General features: G+C 35.6%; 3 protein-coding genes across 7 annotated transcripts; 1 reads left to right on the forward strand and 2 right to left on the reverse strand.

Moving 5' to 3' along the window:
* Positions 1-1,049: 1,049 nt before the first annotated feature.
* LOC118030661 (nuclear poly(A) polymerase 4) lies at positions 1,050-7,506 on the forward strand. 5 transcript variants are annotated; one of them, XR_004684368.2, is made up of 12 exons: positions 1,050-1,422; positions 1,507-1,584; positions 1,714-1,821; positions 2,898-2,960; positions 3,033-3,194; positions 3,842-3,955; positions 4,037-4,099; positions 4,182-4,766; positions 4,938-6,005; positions 6,105-6,208; positions 6,822-6,898; positions 6,990-7,506. XR_004684368.2 is itself a non-coding variant. In XM_035034848.2 (12 exons), the coding sequence occupies exons 1-10, from the start codon at positions 1,306-1,308 to the stop codon at positions 6,204-6,206; spliced, it is 2,460 nt and encodes an 819-aa protein (XP_034890739.1). In that variant the 5' UTR covers positions 1,050-1,305; the 3' UTR covers positions 6,207-6,208; positions 6,822-6,868; positions 6,990-7,506. The 5 variants fall into 5 exon arrangements, 4 of the variants coding, with proteins under 4 accessions (XP_034890739.1, XP_073266047.1, XP_073266048.1 ...); XM_035034848.2 differs by having other exon boundaries at positions 6,822-6,868; XM_073409947.1 differs by having other exon boundaries at positions 1,051-1,422; positions 4,182-4,511; positions 4,602-4,766; positions 6,822-7,506.
* Positions 7,507-7,824: 318 nt separating this feature from the next.
* On the reverse strand, positions 7,825-11,326 carry LOC118030660 (uncharacterized). The gene is made up of 2 exons (XM_035034847.2): positions 8,529-11,326; positions 7,825-8,404 (listed from the first exon to the last, which is right to left on the reverse strand). The coding sequence occupies exons 1-2, from the start codon at positions 11,158-11,160 to the stop codon at positions 8,040-8,042; spliced, it is 2,997 nt and encodes a 998-aa protein (XP_034890738.1). The 5' UTR covers positions 11,161-11,326; the 3' UTR covers positions 7,825-8,039.
* Positions 11,327-15,533: 4,207 nt separating this feature from the next.
* On the reverse strand, positions 15,534-19,256 carry LOC118030662 (amino acid permease 8). The gene is made up of 7 exons (XM_035034850.2): positions 18,966-19,256; positions 17,731-17,964; positions 17,545-17,638; positions 17,084-17,301; positions 16,854-16,993; positions 16,221-16,448; positions 15,534-16,138 (listed from the first exon to the last, which is right to left on the reverse strand). Exons 1-7 carry the CDS (start codon positions 19,084-19,086, stop codon positions 15,710-15,712), a joined length of 1,464 nt encoding a protein of 487 aa, XP_034890741.1. The 5' UTR covers positions 19,087-19,256; the 3' UTR covers positions 15,534-15,709.
* Positions 19,257-20,131: the final 875 nt, after the last annotated feature.

Consider the following 20,131-nt stretch of genomic DNA (forward strand, 5'->3'; position numbering starts at 1 on the left):
AATCCAACTAACTAATCTGCTTTGTTAAAAAAAAAACACTCAAATAATATTCCAAGTCAATCCATATATTATATTACTCGAAATCAATTCTATGTATAAAAAACTCGTTTTAATTAGATTTTAACAATAAATTTAATATTAAATCCTGAAATAGTCATTCCCAATAAGTTGAAAAATTTACTTCAACCAATCAATATATTATAATGTTAACACTCAACACACTAATTTTTCCGCAACTATAATCATTGGATTATTATTTTCAATTGGATTTAAACTTGATGAATTAATAGCTCATTCAATTTTATGTTTTTTTTCGATTTTAAAATATTATTTTAAATCTATAAAACTGGTTAAAAGTGAAATCAAATTCAATTAACTAATCTCTCTCTCTCTCTCTCTAAAATCAGATAATATTCAAAGTCAAGACCAATACAATAACCTCATTAAAAAAAAAAAAAGTGTTTTCATTAGGGATGTTTGAATGTATAATTATAATTATTTTTTGAAGTATTTTTAGCTTGGAAATGTATCAAAATAATATATATTTTTTATTTTTTAAAAAATTATTTTTATAACATTACATTAAAATATTTAAAAACACAAAAAATATTAATTTAAAATAAAAAAAAATAAAAAAATATTATTTTTTAAAATACTTTTAAAAAATAAAAACAAAATTTTTTTTAATACGATGATTATTTAATAGATTTAAATTATAAATAAAAAACATTTTTTAAAAAATTAATATTACCACAAAATACTTTATAAGTCATGTGGTATTTGGTCCATATTTCAGTTTGAATTTTTTTAAAATCTTGATTTTTTTAAGTTAAATTTTTTATAATTTTAGATTATTTTGATAGGTTAATATTAAAAGTATTTTTAAAAATTTAAAAATATTATGTTAATATATTTAAAAATAAAAAATAATTTTAAAAATAACCTTCAAATACTATTTGATTATTTGATAAGACAAAGGGAAAGCGCGTGCTATGCAGCGCTCTTTTCTGTTACTAATAATAATAATAAAAATAATCTCTAGTACCTAATAATATCATTAGATACTCCAAAGTCCAAACACTCCCTTAGCCCACCGCTCCCTCTCGATCCCCACCCTCCCTCTCTCAATTTTTGACTTGACTTTTTCTCCGGATCTAAAAAATTCCCAATTTTATTAACTTCAATTCAGGGTTTTTAATAAAAAAAAAGGAAAAAAATCAACAGATTAGGGTTTTTTTTCCCGATCTGCTAATCTTTTTATTATTTCAATTTTGTGTTTTATTTTATTTGTTCGTGGGAATCGGAATGGCGGGTTCTCAGAGTCCAAACGGAACTGCGGCGAAGAGGTACGGAATAATGAAACCAATCTCCGTCGCGGGTCCTACTGAACCTGATCTCCATCGAAATGCCGAATTAGAGAAGGTGACCAGTGGATAATCACAAAAATTTGCTCTTCATTCTTTTAATTAATTTTACTTGCTATTAATCCAATTATGTTTTTGGTAGTTTTTGGTTGATTCGGGTTTATACGAGAGCAAAGAAGAGGCTATGAAGAGAGAAGAGGTTCTGGGCCGTATCGATCAGGTAACAATATTCGAAATCAGTTTTCTTATTATTGTATTTTATGTGTACTGTTTTGTTTTTTAATTAGATGGGATTTTTTTGTAGAAATTATTATGGTTTTGTGAAGAAGTTAATTTGTTGTTGCCGTAGATTGTGAAAGACTGGGTTAAGCGATTGACGCGTCAAAGGGGTTATACTGATCAGATGGTAGAGGAAGCCAATGCTGTTATTTTTACTTTCGGGTCTTATCGTCTTGGGGTATATATTTTCTTGTGCTTTATGATGACTTTATCTGTTTCCTCCTCTTTTTGTAGTTGTTTCTGCACAGTTGTATGAATGCTTGAATATATTTGTTGCTTTTGGATTGCCAATATGTAGTTTTTAGCTCAATAGGAAATTGCAATAAGATTAGCAGATTGGAAAAAGAAATGGTGATCTTTTATGTTTGTTAATGTATGGAAGCGGTAATGAACCTAGGAAAATTGTTTTCTTGCTAATTCAATGATTCAATATGATGTTATACTGGCCTATTATTCCAAGCACGAACCTGATGTGGAACAATGATAAAAAAGAATTAAAGCAGGAAAGAGAGAAGCTTTAGAGAAAGAAGCTAAGAACTAAAAGCAAATAAAGAGAATAAAAGGCCAGAAAAGAGAAGAATGGGAGTTGGAAAAGTATGCAACTCTGCAATTTTTATTCAATTCATCAAAAACTCCCTAACATTTAGAAAAGTATGATATAAATACTAAAACCCTAACTAGAACAAGCAATTGGGCTTATAGCCGACTAAATAAAATACTCAACAATAATTAAATCAAGCCCAACAAATAAAGTCTAATTAATAATCTCAACTAAAAGTTAAAATAAATTAAACCAAAACATAAGCTAAAGCCCAATCTTTCAATGGTGTGGGCTACCTTCCATCGTTTATGATCATACAAGTGTGTAAACAATGTCTCGGGTCTGGTGTCCCCACTAGAACCTATCATAGTTTTGCTTGAGCCACCCGGCTGCAAGTGTGTCCTTAGCAAATACCTAAACCAGTGACTGTGTGCCCAACTGTTTTGTCCTGCTTCACTTAAATCCTTGGGGTTTTAGTTGCAACCAACACTCATTCTGTACTGTTATAGTTTAGTTCTAGCTAATATTGTGGTGAAAGGATACTGCTGGCTTTTCTGCCCAGATGAAACAAAGTGGGCTTTTTAAAAATCATTCAAAAGTACACTAGAATTGTTAGGCTGTTGTTTCTGAATATGATGTAATCTTATTTTGTTACTTTAGTGATCTAATTACATTTTCTGTTGCATTTATGGCAATGATTACTGTTTTAACAGGTTCATGGTCCTGGGACTGACATTGACACCTTGTGTGTTGGACCATCATATGTGAATCGAGAGGTGACTTATAAACGTGGCTTATTTTCTTTTAGTTCTATGGTATTTTGACTGACATGCTAAGTTGTGTTTTAGGGAGACTTCTTTATTGTCTTGCATGATAAGCTGGCTGAGATGGAAGAAGTTACTGAACTTCAGCCAATTCCAGATGCTCATGTCCCGGTTATGAAGTTTAAATTCCAGGGAATATCAATTGACCTTCTTTATGCAAGTATATCCCTTTTGGTTGTTCCAGAAGTAAGCTCCCTAGTCTTTGAAATATCCATGCTACACATTATTTTCTTATGCTCTTTAATTTTATTGTGGCACATGCAGAAAAGTTTTAACATTTATCACTTGGTATGGTCCCCCCCCCTGCTCTTTCCTCGTTTTCATCATTCATTTTTCTCTCATTGATAAAGAACTTCAGTAGCAAATCTGGAGTCCAGTGTTTCTTTTTTTTTTTTTGATTTGAGATGCACTTTAATACTAAGAATGCTAATCTTTAACTCATAAAAAATCTCCTCTCTGTATTTTGGTAAAATTTTCTAAGACCTGCTCCTCCCATCCTGTTTTACCACTCTAGCCCAATAGTAGTTACTTTTGACAGTTGTAGGTTTTTGTAAAATATGCTTGGTGATTATTATATGTATTTTGTCAGAATCTTGTTTTGCATGGATTGCGGGGCTGGGTTTGCCTTGCATAGCCACTATCATCAGCTTTTGGAGTGTATTGTTGGTTTGTCAAAAGCTTCTTAGCTGACTGGGTCTTGTCAGCTTCAAGTTCTAGCATTTTTTTTTGTCATGAGTTTGGGGTAGCAAAGCCTATGGTTTGATGCGTTTTAACATTTGAAGCACTGATTATTGTTGCTTGCTCAATTTGATCTGGAACTAACTTGTCAACAGGACCTGGACATCTCCAATGGGTCTGTGCTCTACGAAGTGGATGAGCAAACTGTTCGAAGTCTAAATGGGTGCAGGGTTGCTGATCAAATTCTTAAACTTGTTCCAAATGTTGAGGTGACTTATTGTATTCTTACTTATTTTACTATAGTGCTTCAGTGATTTGACAGTCATTTTTAACCATTGAAAAAATTGTAGCACTTTCGGGCAACACTCAGATGTCTGAAGTTTTGGGCTAAAAGGCGCGGTGTTTATTCAAATGTAAGATTGGGCATCTTGATGAGTTATTCCAATTGCCATTTCACACTAAATTATGGTTTTCATCTTCTTCTTAAATGTTTAGGTTACTGGTTTCCTCGGTGGAGTGAACTGGGCTCTTCTAGTTGCCCGAGTGTGCCAGCTTTATCCTAATGCTATTCCTAGTATGCTAGTCTCTCGGTTCTTCAGAGTTTATACACAATGGCGTTGGCCGAATCCTGTGATGCTATGCTCAATAGAAGAAGATGCGCTTGGGTTTCCTGTGTGGGATCCTCGCAAAAATCCTCGAGACCGGTTTCATCATATGCCAATAATAACTCCTGCATATCCTTGCATGAATTCTAGCTATAATGTGTCTACAAGTACTCTTCGTGTTATGACAGAGCAATTCCAAAGTGGTAACAGGATATGTGGGGTGAGAGCACAAGTAGCAATCTATTTTCCTCTACTCTCCTACATTATACTATTGATACTTTGTTGCTTTGTCACTTTGTTCTCTTTGCAGGAGATTGAGCTGAACAAGGCACAGTGGAGTGCTCTTTTTGAGCCTTATCTTTTCTTCGAGGCATACAAAAATTACCTGCAAGTTGACATAGTTGCAGTAGATGCTGTTGATTTGCTAGCTTGGAAAGGCTGGGTAGAGTCTCGGCTTAGGCAGCTTACCTTGAAGGTAAGAATCCTACCTTGTAATCTTGTTGCAAGCTGATATACTCCTTTCAGTTTTTAGCCATGTTTTCTAACGTAGTAGTGAGTGTTTGTCTTATTTGAAGACAAGATGATCCAACAAAGTATGACAGCTGTCTTGCTTTACTTGCTGTCCTTTACATGTGACATTTCTCAGATAGAGCGGGACACCGATGGGATGCTGCAGTGCCATCCTTATCCAAATGAGTATATAGATCCATCCAAGCAATGCGCACATTGTGCTTTCTTCATGGGTTTGCAGAGGAAAGAGGGAGTGACTGGCCAGGAGGGCCAGCAATTTGATATACGGGGAACAGTTGATGAGTTTAGGCAAGATATAAACATGTACTTGCCTTGGAAACCAGGGATGGATATATATGTCTCTCATGTTCGTAGAAGACAGCTCCCGGGCTTTATTTTCCCTGATGGGTACAAGCGTTTTCGACCATCACGACATATGAACCAACAGACTAACAGGACTAGTGAAGATGTTGCAAGATCCCAGTCTGGGTCTGCTGAGAGACATGTTAAGCGGAAAAATGATTGTGAAATGGCAGATTTGAAGCCAGTTAAACCAGAGAAACGGGCGTCTACAAGCCCACAAAGACTGCAGTCTGTTTCTCCTTCTAGTAGTGCTGGTAGGTCTGGTGTGACATCTCTGGCTAGTTCCTGTGAAGGGGTTATAGTAGGGTGTTCAACCATCAGGGACATTGTTAGCAACTGCGAGGATGTTGCTAGCAACTCCGAGGTTAGGTCAACTAGTGGGAAGTTAGAGAGTGAAAAAGGTGATTTGGGGGATGCTAGGCAGCTGGGTGTGACTGTCTATCAGGAGTCACCCTTAAATCAGCAGACCTCAATGGATGTACATGATTCACCAATAGTTAGGAATGAGCTAGAACCAGCTGATCATATGAATGGCTCAGAGCCAATGGGATTGATGTTCGATCCAATTACAAAGCAGGAGTTGGTCGGTTCACATGAAGTGCCAAATTTTGAAACTGGGGAAAAACATAAGGAGGTTGGCGTGAATGAAAAAATTGAGGATTTGGGGTCAAATTTCTTGGAGAATGGATCTTCAAGGAAACTGACGAATTGGGTTGGGGGTGCTAGTCGAGGCATGGAGGTTGACCGAGAACTTGTCAAACCATGTAGTCAGACAGCTGTTGTAGAATTTGCTGAAAGTGTTGTAAGTTCACATTCTGGCTCTCAGAACCTCAACTACGAGGTGAGTTATTCTGTTTGAAGTTTTTGGGTTAAAGATTGTTGTGGATAGTTGTGGCAATACTAGAAGTTCTGGCAATAGTGAGAGTGGGGATCTTTGCAGGGTAATGTGTGTGCTGTGGATGCGGATTCACTTCTGGAAAGTGGATGTTTGAATGTGAGTGGAGCTGAGTATTATTGCAGAACGGCTTGCCAGAAGAATTAGAGGTTTAAACTCTGAATTGCTGCTGTACTTTACTATTACTATATAATAAAGAATTTTCTACATTTACTCACTGTGTTGCCTGCTCATTTTTCTTTCTTTCCTCCTCTTGCCTTGGAACTGGGTCAATGCGACAATGGCTCTGTTTTTATGAAAATTTTATGTGGAGAATCATGCATTTGGATTCCAGAAATTTGTTAGAGACCTCCAGCCTTGTAATCCTTGCAGTAGGAAATCAGGACCTAATGTTGAATGGTTCCACGCAACGAGATCTTTACTGTTGGCAGATCCAAAATTAGCAGATGAATTTGAAACGTCTGAATTGCTCTTTTATATTCTAGGTTTCATCTTTGCACAACTACTGTAAGGTTCTGTAATTAATACCTGTTCAATAGTCTTACCATGCTAATTGTTTTGCACAGAGTATCTCCCAACTGGTGCATGTGTGGTGACAGGTCCTGCACCACTATAAGTGCTATGTTTCCAGTAACTGTGCTTAAGAACCTGACCATGTTTTATGTCTAAGGCTCAGATACATTAACCCTTCCTTCAATTTTTTTTCTCCAATATTTGTCAGGAAGTTAACTCACCTCCTTGCCTTTCTTTTGTATCATGTAGCCGAAGACTGCAATTGGGAAAGTTTTAAATTCTCAAGATGGTGCTAGGTCAGAATCCTTGCAGAAGCCAATGATAAGGCATGCATTTTAAAACCCTGATTTTCATCATGTTAATCATGGTATCTTTATGCTGTCCTGTTTGGTTGGTTGCATGGCTCTCTCTTTGCAGGTCGAGTCTGAAGTCAACAGCGTAGCATTGGGCAAGGGGGAACACTGTAATGTAATCACTGTTTATAAAGGAAAGGACCAGCAACTTGGTAAGTTAAACATTAATTGCTGGCTTTCATTGCGGGTTTCTTGGCGTGGTGTTTGGCACTACCCTGTGGACTGGGACAGGTCAGCCATGAATTAAACTGTGAATAGCTCAGTGGTTTGGCCAAGTTTTGGGTGTGCGTTCCTTTGCTGCGTTTGGCAGAAGCTGTAAACTTCCTGGTGCCAAGAAACTGTTGAGCATGCTGGTGCTTTGAAGACTTTGTGCGTTGTTAGAGTTGTATTTGTTGTTTCCTTGTGGGCGTGGGGAATTCACCTAGGCAGTCCCCCCCCAGGTGGGTGAGGATAGTTTCCTGCCAATGAAATGTCTATTTGGAATCAACTATACGGCAAACAAGATCAACTTCGTTGTGTGATTTGTAAAGGTTTTTTGGTCTTTGTATACTCGACTTCTTGTATGTAAGTTTATTTAGTAATCCCTCTCCATCTCCCATTGGACCAGACATGCTTTTTTTAGTAATCTCTCTCTATCTCCCATTAAAGTGGACAAATGGTGGAATTTTTTCCTTGCGAAACCTTAGCAATTTAGGGCATCTTTCTGCAGTTACCTGCATGTCGTGCAGAACTCCTGTCTCTAGAGTTGTGGATGGCTTGCCGTCGGAAATAGTGCAGGATTGTTGTGGGAAGTGTTTCACTAACCAGTACCCAACAATTTAATATCTCCATGATCAAGCTCCTCTTTCAAGGTTCGCTGCACTAAATTGAATCCGGTTCTGCAGTCGTTTGACACTAAATTAAGGGTCTGAAACAAATTTAATACGATCATCAGAAACGAGTGGCTGCTTCGGACCGGGAAGAGACCGGGTATTATTTCATGACTATGCTGCGTTATGTTACCAAAAAAAAAACGGAGAGAGGCAGAGCTACGATACATCATAGGCTGTAAACTAAGCTGCTATTATCATATGGCAGTCTCGTGCTGTGTTGTGGCAGAAAGAGAAGTAGCTGTTCAAAGAAAAGGAACAACATCAAGCTCGGCACCTGTCTTTTTCTCTCCATTACTGTCTGCTGAACCTCGACGCAGAATCTCCAAAACATCCTTCATAGAAGGTCTGGTGGATGGCATGGAGTGCGTGCAAATGAGTCCTAGGTTGAATACAGTGGTCATTTCTTGCAAGAAACATGGTTCCGTAATCTCCTGGTCAAGGCAATCAACAACAGGCTTTCCCTGTCCAAACTGCTGCCATGCCCACTCTGCAAGGCTGGTATGCTCATCTCCACTATTAGGTTCTCTTCCAGTCGCCAATTCCAGGAGTACAACTCCAAAGCTATAGACATCTATCTTTTCATTCACCCTTGTCGTATAGGCATACTCTGCCATAAAAATGAGGAAAAAATAGATTTAAATGGTGTGGTGTGATCTCAAAATTCTGAGTTGGAATTAAATGAACAGTGAATATACTTGATAATGCACATTGAAGTTGTTGAATGATCTTACCAGGGGCCATATAACCGAAAGAACCTGCTACAACAGACATGGTATGAACCTCTCCTTGCTTAGCCAATATTCTGGCCAGTCCAAAATCTGCTATTCTTGCCTTCAATTCAGAATCCAACAAGATATTACTAGACTTCACGTCTCGATGAATGATAGGAGTGGAGCAATCATGATGCATGTAGCTTAGGCCTCGTGCAGCTCCAATGGCAATCTGGAACCTTGTGGGCCAATCCAAGACAGAATTATGGACTGAACTTGTTCCCATCGATGAACTTCTCTTCCTCCCATGAAGCCACCTATCAAGGCTTTGGTTCTCCATGAACTCATAAACAAGAAGCTTTGAGCTCTCACTTGAAATACAGCACAATAATTTAACTATGTTTGCATGCCTAATTGTTCCCAGTATCTGAACCTCTGCCAAAAATTCCTTTTCAAGATTGTGATCCATTTTTTCATTATTCAAAATCCTCTTGACAGCAACGCAGTCACCTGCACGGTTTATGGCCACCCGGTATACCTTTCCCGATCCTCCACTTCCAATCAGATTATTTTCTGTCAAACTTGCCAAAATGTTTGCTTCTGTGAAGTCCAATCTCTGGAATGAGGTCAGCTTCCATCCTGCCAGATCACGTTTTGCCTTCTTTCTTTGGTAGTCCCTAACCATAAAAAAGGTGACTATCATAGTGACTAGAAAAATGGTCACAGTAAGAACCAGAATCAAGGCAAGAGTTTTAGAGGGCATTTTTTTAGAGTCGCGAAGTTTAGCATAGCAATTTGGAAAGTTTAGAACTGGATTAACAGCACAGAGATTAGAATTGTTCAGGAAGCTGTTATCATAGGCAAGGTTATCAAACTGATCAGGGATTTTCCCAGATAGATGATTGGAGGACAAGTTGAGAAGAAGAAGTTTCAACTGGTCAAATTCAAGAGGGATTTCACCAGAAAAATGGTTTTGAGACAAATCTAAATACTGCAGGCCAGGTAAAGACCCAATCTCCTTTGGGATCTGGCCAGAAAGTGCATTTCTTGAGAGATTTAAACTAGTCAATGACTTCCAGGATATTATCTTGGATGGGAGTTGACCTGAAAATTGATTTCCATCAAGCAGAAGATTTGAAAGGTGAGGCAGACTCGTTATTTCCACAGGAATTTCACCAGAAAGATGATTGTTGCTCGCCTTGAAATCAACCACGTTCACCCAGCTAGAGATTCCAGGAGGAATCGGACCAGAAAATCTGTTGTTGCTGAGTTCCAACCTTGACAAATTCCATGACAGCTTGCTCGGAAGTCCCCCCGAAAAGGAATTGTCACTTAACATCAAGTAAGTCATATTGGAGGCTGTCCAAACACCTGCAGGTACCTCACCTGAAAAGCTGTTGCTGTAAAGTTGAATCGTGTGCAAACTATTGCAGTTTCCAAGAGATCGAGGAACCCGCCCAGAGAGATTGTTTTCAAAGGCAACTGCACCCTGCAAGACACCTCCAGCACATAAAGTCTCAGGCAGTTGGCCACTGAATTGATTGGTTGAAACATCAAATTCTTCAAGTTTTGAATAAAGGCCCATTTTAGGTGGCAAGGCTCCACTCAAGCTGTTGCTAAAAACCTTAAATGCTGTCAGTGCAGGAAGAAGGCCTATACTTGGTGGTACCTCACCGGACAAGTGATTGTCAAACAGACTCAGAAGTTGCAATTTCTTCAACTCGCCAAAATCTTCTGGAATCGAACCATTTAATTGGTTCATTGAAAGATCAATCTCCACCAAATTCAACGTTTCGACTCTCTGAGGTATCTCACCAGACAACTTATTCTGGAAGAGATACAAATTAGTCAAATTCTTCAACGAAAACAACCCATCAGGAATCTTACCTTCCAAATCGTTTATAGCTAAATCCAAGTGCTCAAGACTTGAAAGACTGGTCAAGCTCTCCGGTATTTCACCAATCAAATTCGCTTGTTTCATCCTCAAATACCTCAACTTCTTTAGCTGACCGAACTCCACGGGAATTGAAGAGGGCACAAACTCATTATACGCCAATTCCAGCTCTTCAAGATTGGAAAGCTTACCAATCTCCTTAGGAAACGTTCCGTTGAACTGATTCCCAAACAGACGCAATGTCTGCAACCCTGTCAGGTTCGCTATCTGTGGTGGAATACTGCCTGTGAAGTTATTATCTCCGAGGTCTATATACCTGAGACCTGATAATTTATCAATATCATCAGGTATTGGACCGACAAAAAAATTCTGTGACAGGTCCAAGTACTGAAGCTTTGTGCAATTGTACAGAACTTTTGGAAATCCTCCTGGAATGTGGTTCAAATTCATGTCGAGAAATGTCAGGTTTTTCAGGTCACAAACTGTTGCTGGGATTGTTTTTGTGATGTTTTTATCTCCTAGGTGAAGTCCAGACACCGAGCCATCGTCTCCACAGGTTACCCCTGTCCAATTACACGGTGAGGATGATGTGTTCCAGGACTGAATGGACGATGGATTGCCAAGTTGTTTTTGCAGGTTTAGAAGGATAGTTTTTTCAGTGTTGGCATCTTGGGAAATTACTTTGAAGGGCAGGGAAAGTAGGACTAGAACGCAGAGGAGGGTTGAAGTTCTGAGAAATAGGATGGTTAATTCGGACATCCTGAAGGGTTTCAGGTGGTTTTTCCGGTTGGGTTTATTTTGCCGCGAAGAGAAGGGCGAGGCTTAACGGCAGGATTTGAAATGTGGTTGGCATTTGGCAAAGGAAGATGAGGGGAGATGTTGGGTATAAATCCGGTTAGCGAAATGACATTCACAGCGACAATAATTACATATGCACCACTGAAAGTGATTTGATGAATCAACGACTAGTAAGAGTTTGTGGTTCTTTCACTGATCAATTACTTTAAATTAAGTGACCGTTTGTCATTTGATGCTCGTGCTTTTAAAATAGTTTTTAAATTATATTTAGTCTGAAAACATTAAATAAATTTTTTGAGATATTTTCTTGATAATTTTAATAATTTAATATTAAAAATAAGAGAGATTTTGATAAAAAAATACTATATTTTAATATTTTTCTAATTAAAAAGTAATTTAAATATACTATATCATGAGTTACTTTACATGTTGATACTCGTGTTTAGTATTATAATAACAATTATTTTTTAAAATATTTATTTTATTTAAAAATATTATTTTTTAAAATTTATTTTTAATATTAGTGCTTCAGAACAATCTCATGGCATAAAAAATAAAATTTAAATATAAGGTGTGTTTATGTATATAACTTGTCTTTGAGTGGACTTGAAAAGTGAATGATACTATGAGATCATAACAGTTTTTTTAAAAATCTACATGATAATTTCCTAGAATTTTCTCTAGAAAAAAAAATTCCTTTTATTTAAATTTAAAAACCCTTTGAGACACAACTTGCATAATAATTTTTTTAAAATATTTATCAAATTTGTTTTAGTAAGAATGGATAATAAAAATTTATATTTAAAAAAAAAAATGCTAATAACGTTGTAGCTCTGATTTTTTTTGCTCAATCATTAAAAAAAACTATTTATTTAGTTAAATAATTTCTATTTTTTGTACTCACTCTATATATAATTACATTTCAAATTTTAATTTTATAAAAACTAAAATAACATTTTTATTTATTTATTTTGCATCTAAAATTTATCTCACATAATCAGATATACTTTTTTAAAAATCACATTTAAATGGGTTGGGCTAGAGTGGGATCATATCCTGGGCCAATATGTCATAGTGGTCTAGAGATCAGGCTACCTGTATTGCAATTATGCAGCCGACCAAGTAAAAGTCCTCACAGTTAATGATTTATGCAATGGCGGTAAATTAGTTTCTTATGGAAAAACTTTGTGCCTCTAACCTTTGTAGCTAGCTAGTAGGCACTGTTGTTCTCTTCTCTGAAACTTGGCAAAATGCATTTTCTGAATCAATTTGAACAGAGTATGGAAGTCACATCTTAAGTATTGTGCTGCCCCGATTCTGTAACATCTAGAAACTTGACCATTATCCCTTTTTATGCACTGTTTGTTAAGTTAATTGTTTATAAGTAATACTGTATATGACTATTATGAGTGAGCTGAATGAAAATAAGCTTCTCAAATCTTTCGTGTAAAAGCTCTCTTCATCATTTATCTTCTCCTTCAGTTTGTAACAGTATACAGCTATACCAGAAGCAGCTGCAACATTATGCTTTATATATAGTTATGAAAAATTACCACCATATTATTCTCCTGAATGACTGGAAGAGTTACAAAAACCAAATTTTTATATATGAACTGATATGAAGGAGCTTTTAAGCCAGTGAAGTAAATAAATAATTACCAAAGTGAAAAAAAATAAATAAACCAATTGCTAAATCCTCATCTGGGTTCTTGTAATAATTTCCTTCACATGATTATTGCCCAATAATGAATGATAACAAGATTGAAAATCTGTTTGTTGGTGAAGAAGAAGGTGGTAATGGGATACTGCCAAACACGGTAGGGTAAGAGGGTGCATTGTCAGGCAATAGTCTGGTGACGTAAAAGAGGCACGAGGCAGCGACTGGGAAGGAAGGAAGGAAGGTTCATGCCCTTGGGTCTCCTTTACTCAATGGCTTTGATTCGCTGTACAATGCTGACTATTCTTATTTAAGTCTTCGGTCAAACTTCTGAAATTGAAAACCATTGTATTGCTTTTGGATGTATCTATCTATTTTCTACTTGAGGGGGGCTGGAAGGACGCAAAGATCCACTCTCTTTAATGGTCGTGGTGGCCACGTCTTGGACCGTACGTTATTTTCTTAATGAATGAAGGAAAGAATATGGAGGCATTCTATGGGAATAATGTTTTATCACTCTAAGCTAGAAAATCTATTTTAATCATTCTAGATTGAACTCTCGCTAAATTAGTGAAAGCATAGACCCACTAATTAAGAACTGAAATTAATAATAATAAAATTTAATTTCATCCCACGAGTTTAAAGGTTAAGCCGAGATATGAGCTATCATGTCCGAGCTCAAATATTTTTTAAATTTCATCTTTTAATATTGGATTGAATGATAATTGAGTTTTATAATTTGTTTCAATTTGCTTTCTATTAAGTTATTCTGGTTTAATGACCCAATTCGTTGATTTGACATGTTAACTCAAGTTGACTCAGATTATTTTTTTTGTATTTTTTAAATTAATTTTTAATAAAAATTCATCCTTTAACATGGAGTTTATTAGAAATTGAGCTTTATAATATGTTTTGATTTTTTTTTTATGAGGTTATTATGGTCTCATAACTCGATATACAGAGGTTAACCTAATTTAATCCAAATCGATCCAATATATTTCCATCTTGAATATTTATTTTGAATCAAATTATATTTTTATCGGTAATTTAGATTATCTTTTAATCCATTAAGTCAATTGATCATATCAAATTAGTTCTCATACGATTTAATTTTTTTCAAGTAATTTTTGTAAATATTACTAAATAATTTTATGCTTTATTGGGTATTAAATATTGTCCCCAAGAGGCGTGGCGTGGTGGCAAAGGGTTTGAGATCTGCACAGCAGGTCTCAAGTTCGAGTTAGGGCGTGCATCTTTTGTAAGAGCCTGGGACAACCGCGATTTTACTCGCTTATCTGGACTCACAAAATACGCTTTCCGGGAAGTGGGGTTTCCTCGAATAAAAAAAAAAAGGGTATAGATACCTGTAAGTTAATAAGTTTATAGCATTTGTTTTTGTTATAGCATGGTTAATTGTGCGCTATTTTCTCTGTTATTAAGTTTAAAGTTCAGAAACATATTTGATATCATAAAGATTATTTAGATTTTAAGTTGTGTATGGATTTATGTGTAGTATTTAATTAAACATTCTAATATATGCTTGAATTTCTATACAAAAGTTCCTTAATTGTTGTAAATTATGGATTAACCTCTGCAATGTGAGGCATAGTGTAAACACGAAGGAAATGTGGTGGAGTATGCATGCAATTGAATTCAAAAGTTTGGAGCACTGAGAGCATGTACCAGTTCTTCTTCGTCTGCCATCATCATCTACATCTTCAATAGCTGAAATGGCTCGAAGATTCAAACCAGATTCTTGAAAATCTACTGAACTCCCCAGTGTTTTGAATTATAAAAATAAAATCTACGTTAAATTGGTAAATTAAAACAAATAGCCCTGCTACTTCTCATGCTTAATGTGTAGATGAATTAAGGAGCATAAATGATAAATCTACACCTCACAGTTATATAAAGAGCCTCAAAGAATGCCCACAAAAAAAAAAAAATTAATAATTCCATTCTTGCACTTTTGATGTTGATGTAGAAAGAGCACGCAGCATCTGTATCTAGCTTTCTTTTTGTAGGCATATTGATCTTAACATTATAAAAATTTAAGGGTATGATATGAAGCAAACCATACTGTTATACACTAAAATTAACCAAAAATTTACAAAATAAGCCAAACTTGATTGCAGACTAGAAGTGGGCTTGAGCAGTTTTGAGTAAATAACAATAATAAGATTGGCGAAAAAAAGTATAAAGAGTGATCTACATGGTGCAAGATTTTTAAAACAAGAAATTAAATAGGATGAACGTAGAGTTACTTGAAGTTACCTTAAATGAAATATGGTGAATGAGTAATTATTGAAAATTATTTTGAATTTTTTTATTTAAAAAAAGATGCAAGATAGAGGAAAACAACAACAAAAAGAACAGTAATTACTATGCAATTGAATCAAGTTCACAAGGTTTTCAAAGCTTATTTATCTTGTAGGTTGATAGATTTAGTAGGCTTGTAAAAATACACTTAAAATAGTAGACTTGTAACAATAAATTTAAAAATAAATAGACTTGCGTTTTCATTGTAATTCGGTAAGCTTGTAGTTTTTATTATAAAAAAAACTTAAAAAATATAAAAAATATGTTTTTTTTTTATCAAGAATCTCACTTCTATCAAGAATAACTTTATAGTTAATTTAAAAGGTTTTTTTTTTTCTAGTTGAGGCATCCCTACAAAAAAACAAAAAACCCGAGTCATATATAATTCAATTACTTGCCACTTTCACATTTAGAACTCACGGGTTAATTTTACATGGAAGATTTATGGGCTATTTATTGGTGACACATTTGATTCAGACCTAGCTGATGACCCATGACTAAAATCCATTGAACAACGGCTGCACCGTAAAGGGATCACACTTTATACTGGAAGGGCTTGGAGGCACGGAGACCGTGACCCATACCCTGGATGGCACCGCTCGCTGCAGCTATGGACACAAGGAAGCAGACCAGGTTCAAAAGCTGAAGGGCCAACCCCCTAATGCTTAGCCTTTTAATCTTATTCTGGGCAATGTGCATCTCCACAGGGAAATAGACTGTCATGGGGCCATACGAAATTGCCCCAAGAAGTGCTAGTATTTCATTGAAGAAAGGCAACGCCATTGCAAGCAAAGTTGCTACCACAACGAAGGTTGTTCTCCCAGTTAGCCTTAAGAAGTTGACGCTAAAATTCAACTTCTTGCTGCCAATTCTTAGTGGGTATTCGGTGTTTACAAATTCGGAATCCGGCCACCTCATGCTAGCCCACGACTCAAATGTGCTGAAAAGGGGCTGGGCAAGTACCTGTCAATGGAGAGAAACTCTTTAGCAAAACATGCCATTAAATTGATATGCAGGGATGGGATCTTAGGAGGTATGGAGGCACCTGGTATGCACCCACGAGGTGCACCACAATGCAGACATTGGCTAGGTCTATCAGCCAGAAAGGCTCGTAAAATCCAAAGCCAGTTAGCATGTTCCCTGGTGCTTTGTTCCCAAATGCGGCGTAGCCAAAGCAACCACACATCAAGTAGAAGGTTGTTGAGGTTAATATAGCTATCATGTTGGCCTTCTTCATTGCTTTATTTTCTGGTGGTGATGACCTTAGTGTGTCCTGATAATTCACAGTAAATGCAGTGTCAAAAGGGTTCAGTGCTCCGTAGAGCTCAATTGGAAGCAACGCAGACTCCTTTTATGATTTGTTCATACAAAACACAGCACACAAAGGAGGTAATTTAGCCTTGCTATTTAACATTCAGCCACGCATCAGGATTGTGGAAAAGCAAATTGGTCAAAGACGTACCCTTGAGCTTTTAGTCAAACCCAACTCAGCCCCTAACCTTTTGTTTTTCTGATTTTAGTCCCTAAAACTGACCACCTCCATTAAAAATAGATGGCTATTTTGATAGGTTAAAAACGTAACTGATATGGCTGTAAATTACTATTGTCATTGTTGACTATGCTCTTAACTTTTGTTTCAGGCACTCAGAAATGTTGCTCAATATTCTCGAAATCTTACTTGAATTTCAATCAAAATGACAGAATACGCGCAAGCGAATGCCATATCACCGATTGCTCTAAATATTGTCCATATTTTTTCTGCTGCTGTTACATCCACTCCAACTTCTACTCCTGTAAGTGTTGTTCTATGCCCATGCCCTGTTTCAGAAGGAAAAAAAGACACCATTTTAATACTACCTGAGAAAAAAAAAGAAGGTGAACTGACTTGAAGGAACAGAGGAAAACTACCTGAGATGACCTTGGCAAACGCCAGTCCTAGTCCAATTGATGAATAAGCAAAAGACATGATGGCAGCAACGATTGAGAGCCATGAAAGCTTGTGGAAATTTGGGATTTGTGACACCAAGATTTCAGTAATCCCAAGTCCAATCATGTACTTGTTGTTGGAAAACTTGCATGGAGCTCCACGGCCTCTCTTGTGGAAGCAATTTGATTTTCTTATAGCCCTAGAACAATATCCACCATCTTTATACAAACAAGCACACTTAACTTTATAGATTATAGCCAGCAACACTAACATGTTCATCAATCATCCTATAATAAATCTTGTTTTATATATTTTTTTAAAATCAAGGGCCATTTCACTGCGTTTGTGCATATGCTCACAGATTGTGATTTCTGTCCACTATATTACATGTAAATCATTGCTCACATCATCATATACGTAAAAAAAAAAAATGTTTACTTACACCATGCTAACAGAAGCAGTAATCGTGTAGCCAATTGTTGCTCCACCAAGAATGAGAAATTGGAACAGCCCACAAACCTTGCGCATGTTTTCACCTGTTTGTTGAAATAAACAGTCATCTAAGACTTTAATGACATTTACATAAAGTTTAAGCTGTGCATTTACTTATACTCTGCAAAAAACATACCCAGATAGGCATTGACAGCGGCCATGTAAGTGTAGTTTCTCTTGCCAGAGACAGACTTTGGATATCTGTAACAATCTGCTAAGAGACTAGAGGTGTAATATGTAATGACTGAAAAGGTTAAGAGAATGCCTATGCCAGCGATCCATCCGAGCTGGGCCATGCCCCAGGCTAGTGAGAGAACCCCGGAGCCTATAATTGCTGTTATTATATGTGCACTTGCCGTCCACACCATCCCTGCATTTTCACACACAATTACAGTTATTGAAATCATGTTTTAACGATAATATTTTGACCATAGCTCTAAAACTCGAGCTAATGCACATATTACAGCCAAGATCGTGGGTTCGAGTTGTAGGGATGACAGAAATAATTTATTGGATCTGGTCTTTAGGCCCGTGCATCTATTTTTTTTTTTTAATTAATATTTTTTCTCTTTTTTTTTTTATTTGAGAATAACTTTGAGATTTATCCCACAATTAAATGAACTTATTAGGCATCGGATAAGCATGGAAATTAAGAGCAACATATCTGAAAATGTTATTCTGTATATATCCACCTTTTTAATTAGAAAGTAGTTGTGCTAGTTGTCAAAACATACTTTTCCCTATCTTTCCAAACTGCTTATGTTGCTAATAAAATAATATTTTTGTTATAAAGTGACTTATTGGGTTGGTAATACTGTATTATATTATTGTTATATTTTGATTTAAAGTACGTTTGTTTTCATGGTTAAAAAATATTTTGGAAAATTTTTAATTTTTTTTATATTTTTAAATAATTTTGATGTGCTGATGTCAGAAAATAAATTTAAACAAATAAAAAAAATATTATTTTAATAAAATTTTAAATAAAGATTACTACCTCAATTTATTTTTTATATTTTCCTTGTAGAGAAATCTATTTTCTTTCTAAGAAATTAAAAACTGTTTCATCAATAATTAACAAGTTGAAGAACAAAAAATCCCAGTCTCCAGTTATATTATCTCTTAAATAGAAACGAGTTGCGTGTATTGAATAAAAACGGAGAAAATTTAAAGGTAGCTGTTATCAAACTAATAAATATCCATGGCTTGTCCATTGCATAGTTAATGACATTTGAGAACTACAAGAAGTGGAGTAGGCTACACATGTAATTAATTACAGAAACGGCCATGCATGACCACAGGACCACATGAAGATTGTGAGATTCAAGAATTGCAGTTGATTAAGGAAAGAAACATAGAGAGATGGAGTACCTGTTCTTCTTGGTTTGCCATCATCATCCACCTCCCCGTCTGAAATGGTGCGATGATCGGAGCCAGATTCACACACTGCATGTTGGATCATCAACTCTTGACGGCCTATCGCCGTCCCCATGCCTTTCTCCTCTGGTTTCTCAGGTGAACCTTGAAGAGCAAAAACAGATTGAATCGGCTGTATGAGATTGACAAAGCAAAAATATCTCTGTCTTTCTTGCTCACTATCTCCGGATTCTAGACAACGAAGAAGCCTGTAATTACTACCTCTCAGTCAACTTCTTTTGTGTGTGTGTGTGTGTGTGTGTGTGTGTGTGTGTATACAAACATATATATATATATAGCTGGTAGCGTATCTCTTAACTTTAGTTTCTCAATGTGGAGCGGCCACGTTGATACAGCACCAGGCACCGCGAGGTGTCAACCGCACTTAGAAAAATATGTCAATCCCAGAGAATATATACATAATACATAATTTAATTACTAATTTAGAAGAAGAATATCTTGCATTGTGGATTTGAGTTGTACATGATACAGTGTTATTAAATTAATAGGAGAGATGCTGGCTATATATCATTCATACCTTTTATAGCATTTTTAGGATTATGATAATGATTACTTTTTAAAATATTTTTTATTTAAAAATATATTAAAATAATATATATTTTTTATTTTTAAAAATTTATTTTTGATATCATCACATTCAAAATAATATATAAACACAACAAAAAATATTAATTTGAAGTAAATAATTTTTTTAAATTTTTTTAAAATACAAAAATAAATAAGCTTTTAGTCTAATATACAAGTCACGTAATATTTTTAAAATTTTTCTACTTTGGTGATATTTTTTACGAGGGTAAAAAAATAATTTATTTTTTAAAGTAACTATTATAAAGAGAGATTTTAAGGATATAAAACTTGTTTTTGAATAATATTTTGTGTATTCATAAATCAAAGGGTTAAATGTTAGTGAAAATAGGGGGAAATAATTAAATTATTAGTAATAATAAGTGAGAGACGGTTAAAAAATAATTTGGTATATATATTTTAAATAAAAAAGAAGAGGGAAATTTAAAAATTGTTTGGAGGGTAATAGTAATCCATTCCAAATTTTTAAAAATTTAAAAATTGTTTGAAGGGTAATCCATTCCCGATTAGCAATC

The sequence above is a fragment of the Populus alba genome, chromosome 6, assembly GCF_005239225.2.
Source record: "Populus alba chromosome 6, ASM523922v2, whole genome shotgun sequence".
Taxonomy (NCBI): domain Eukaryota; kingdom Viridiplantae; phylum Streptophyta; class Magnoliopsida; order Malpighiales; family Salicaceae; genus Populus; species Populus alba.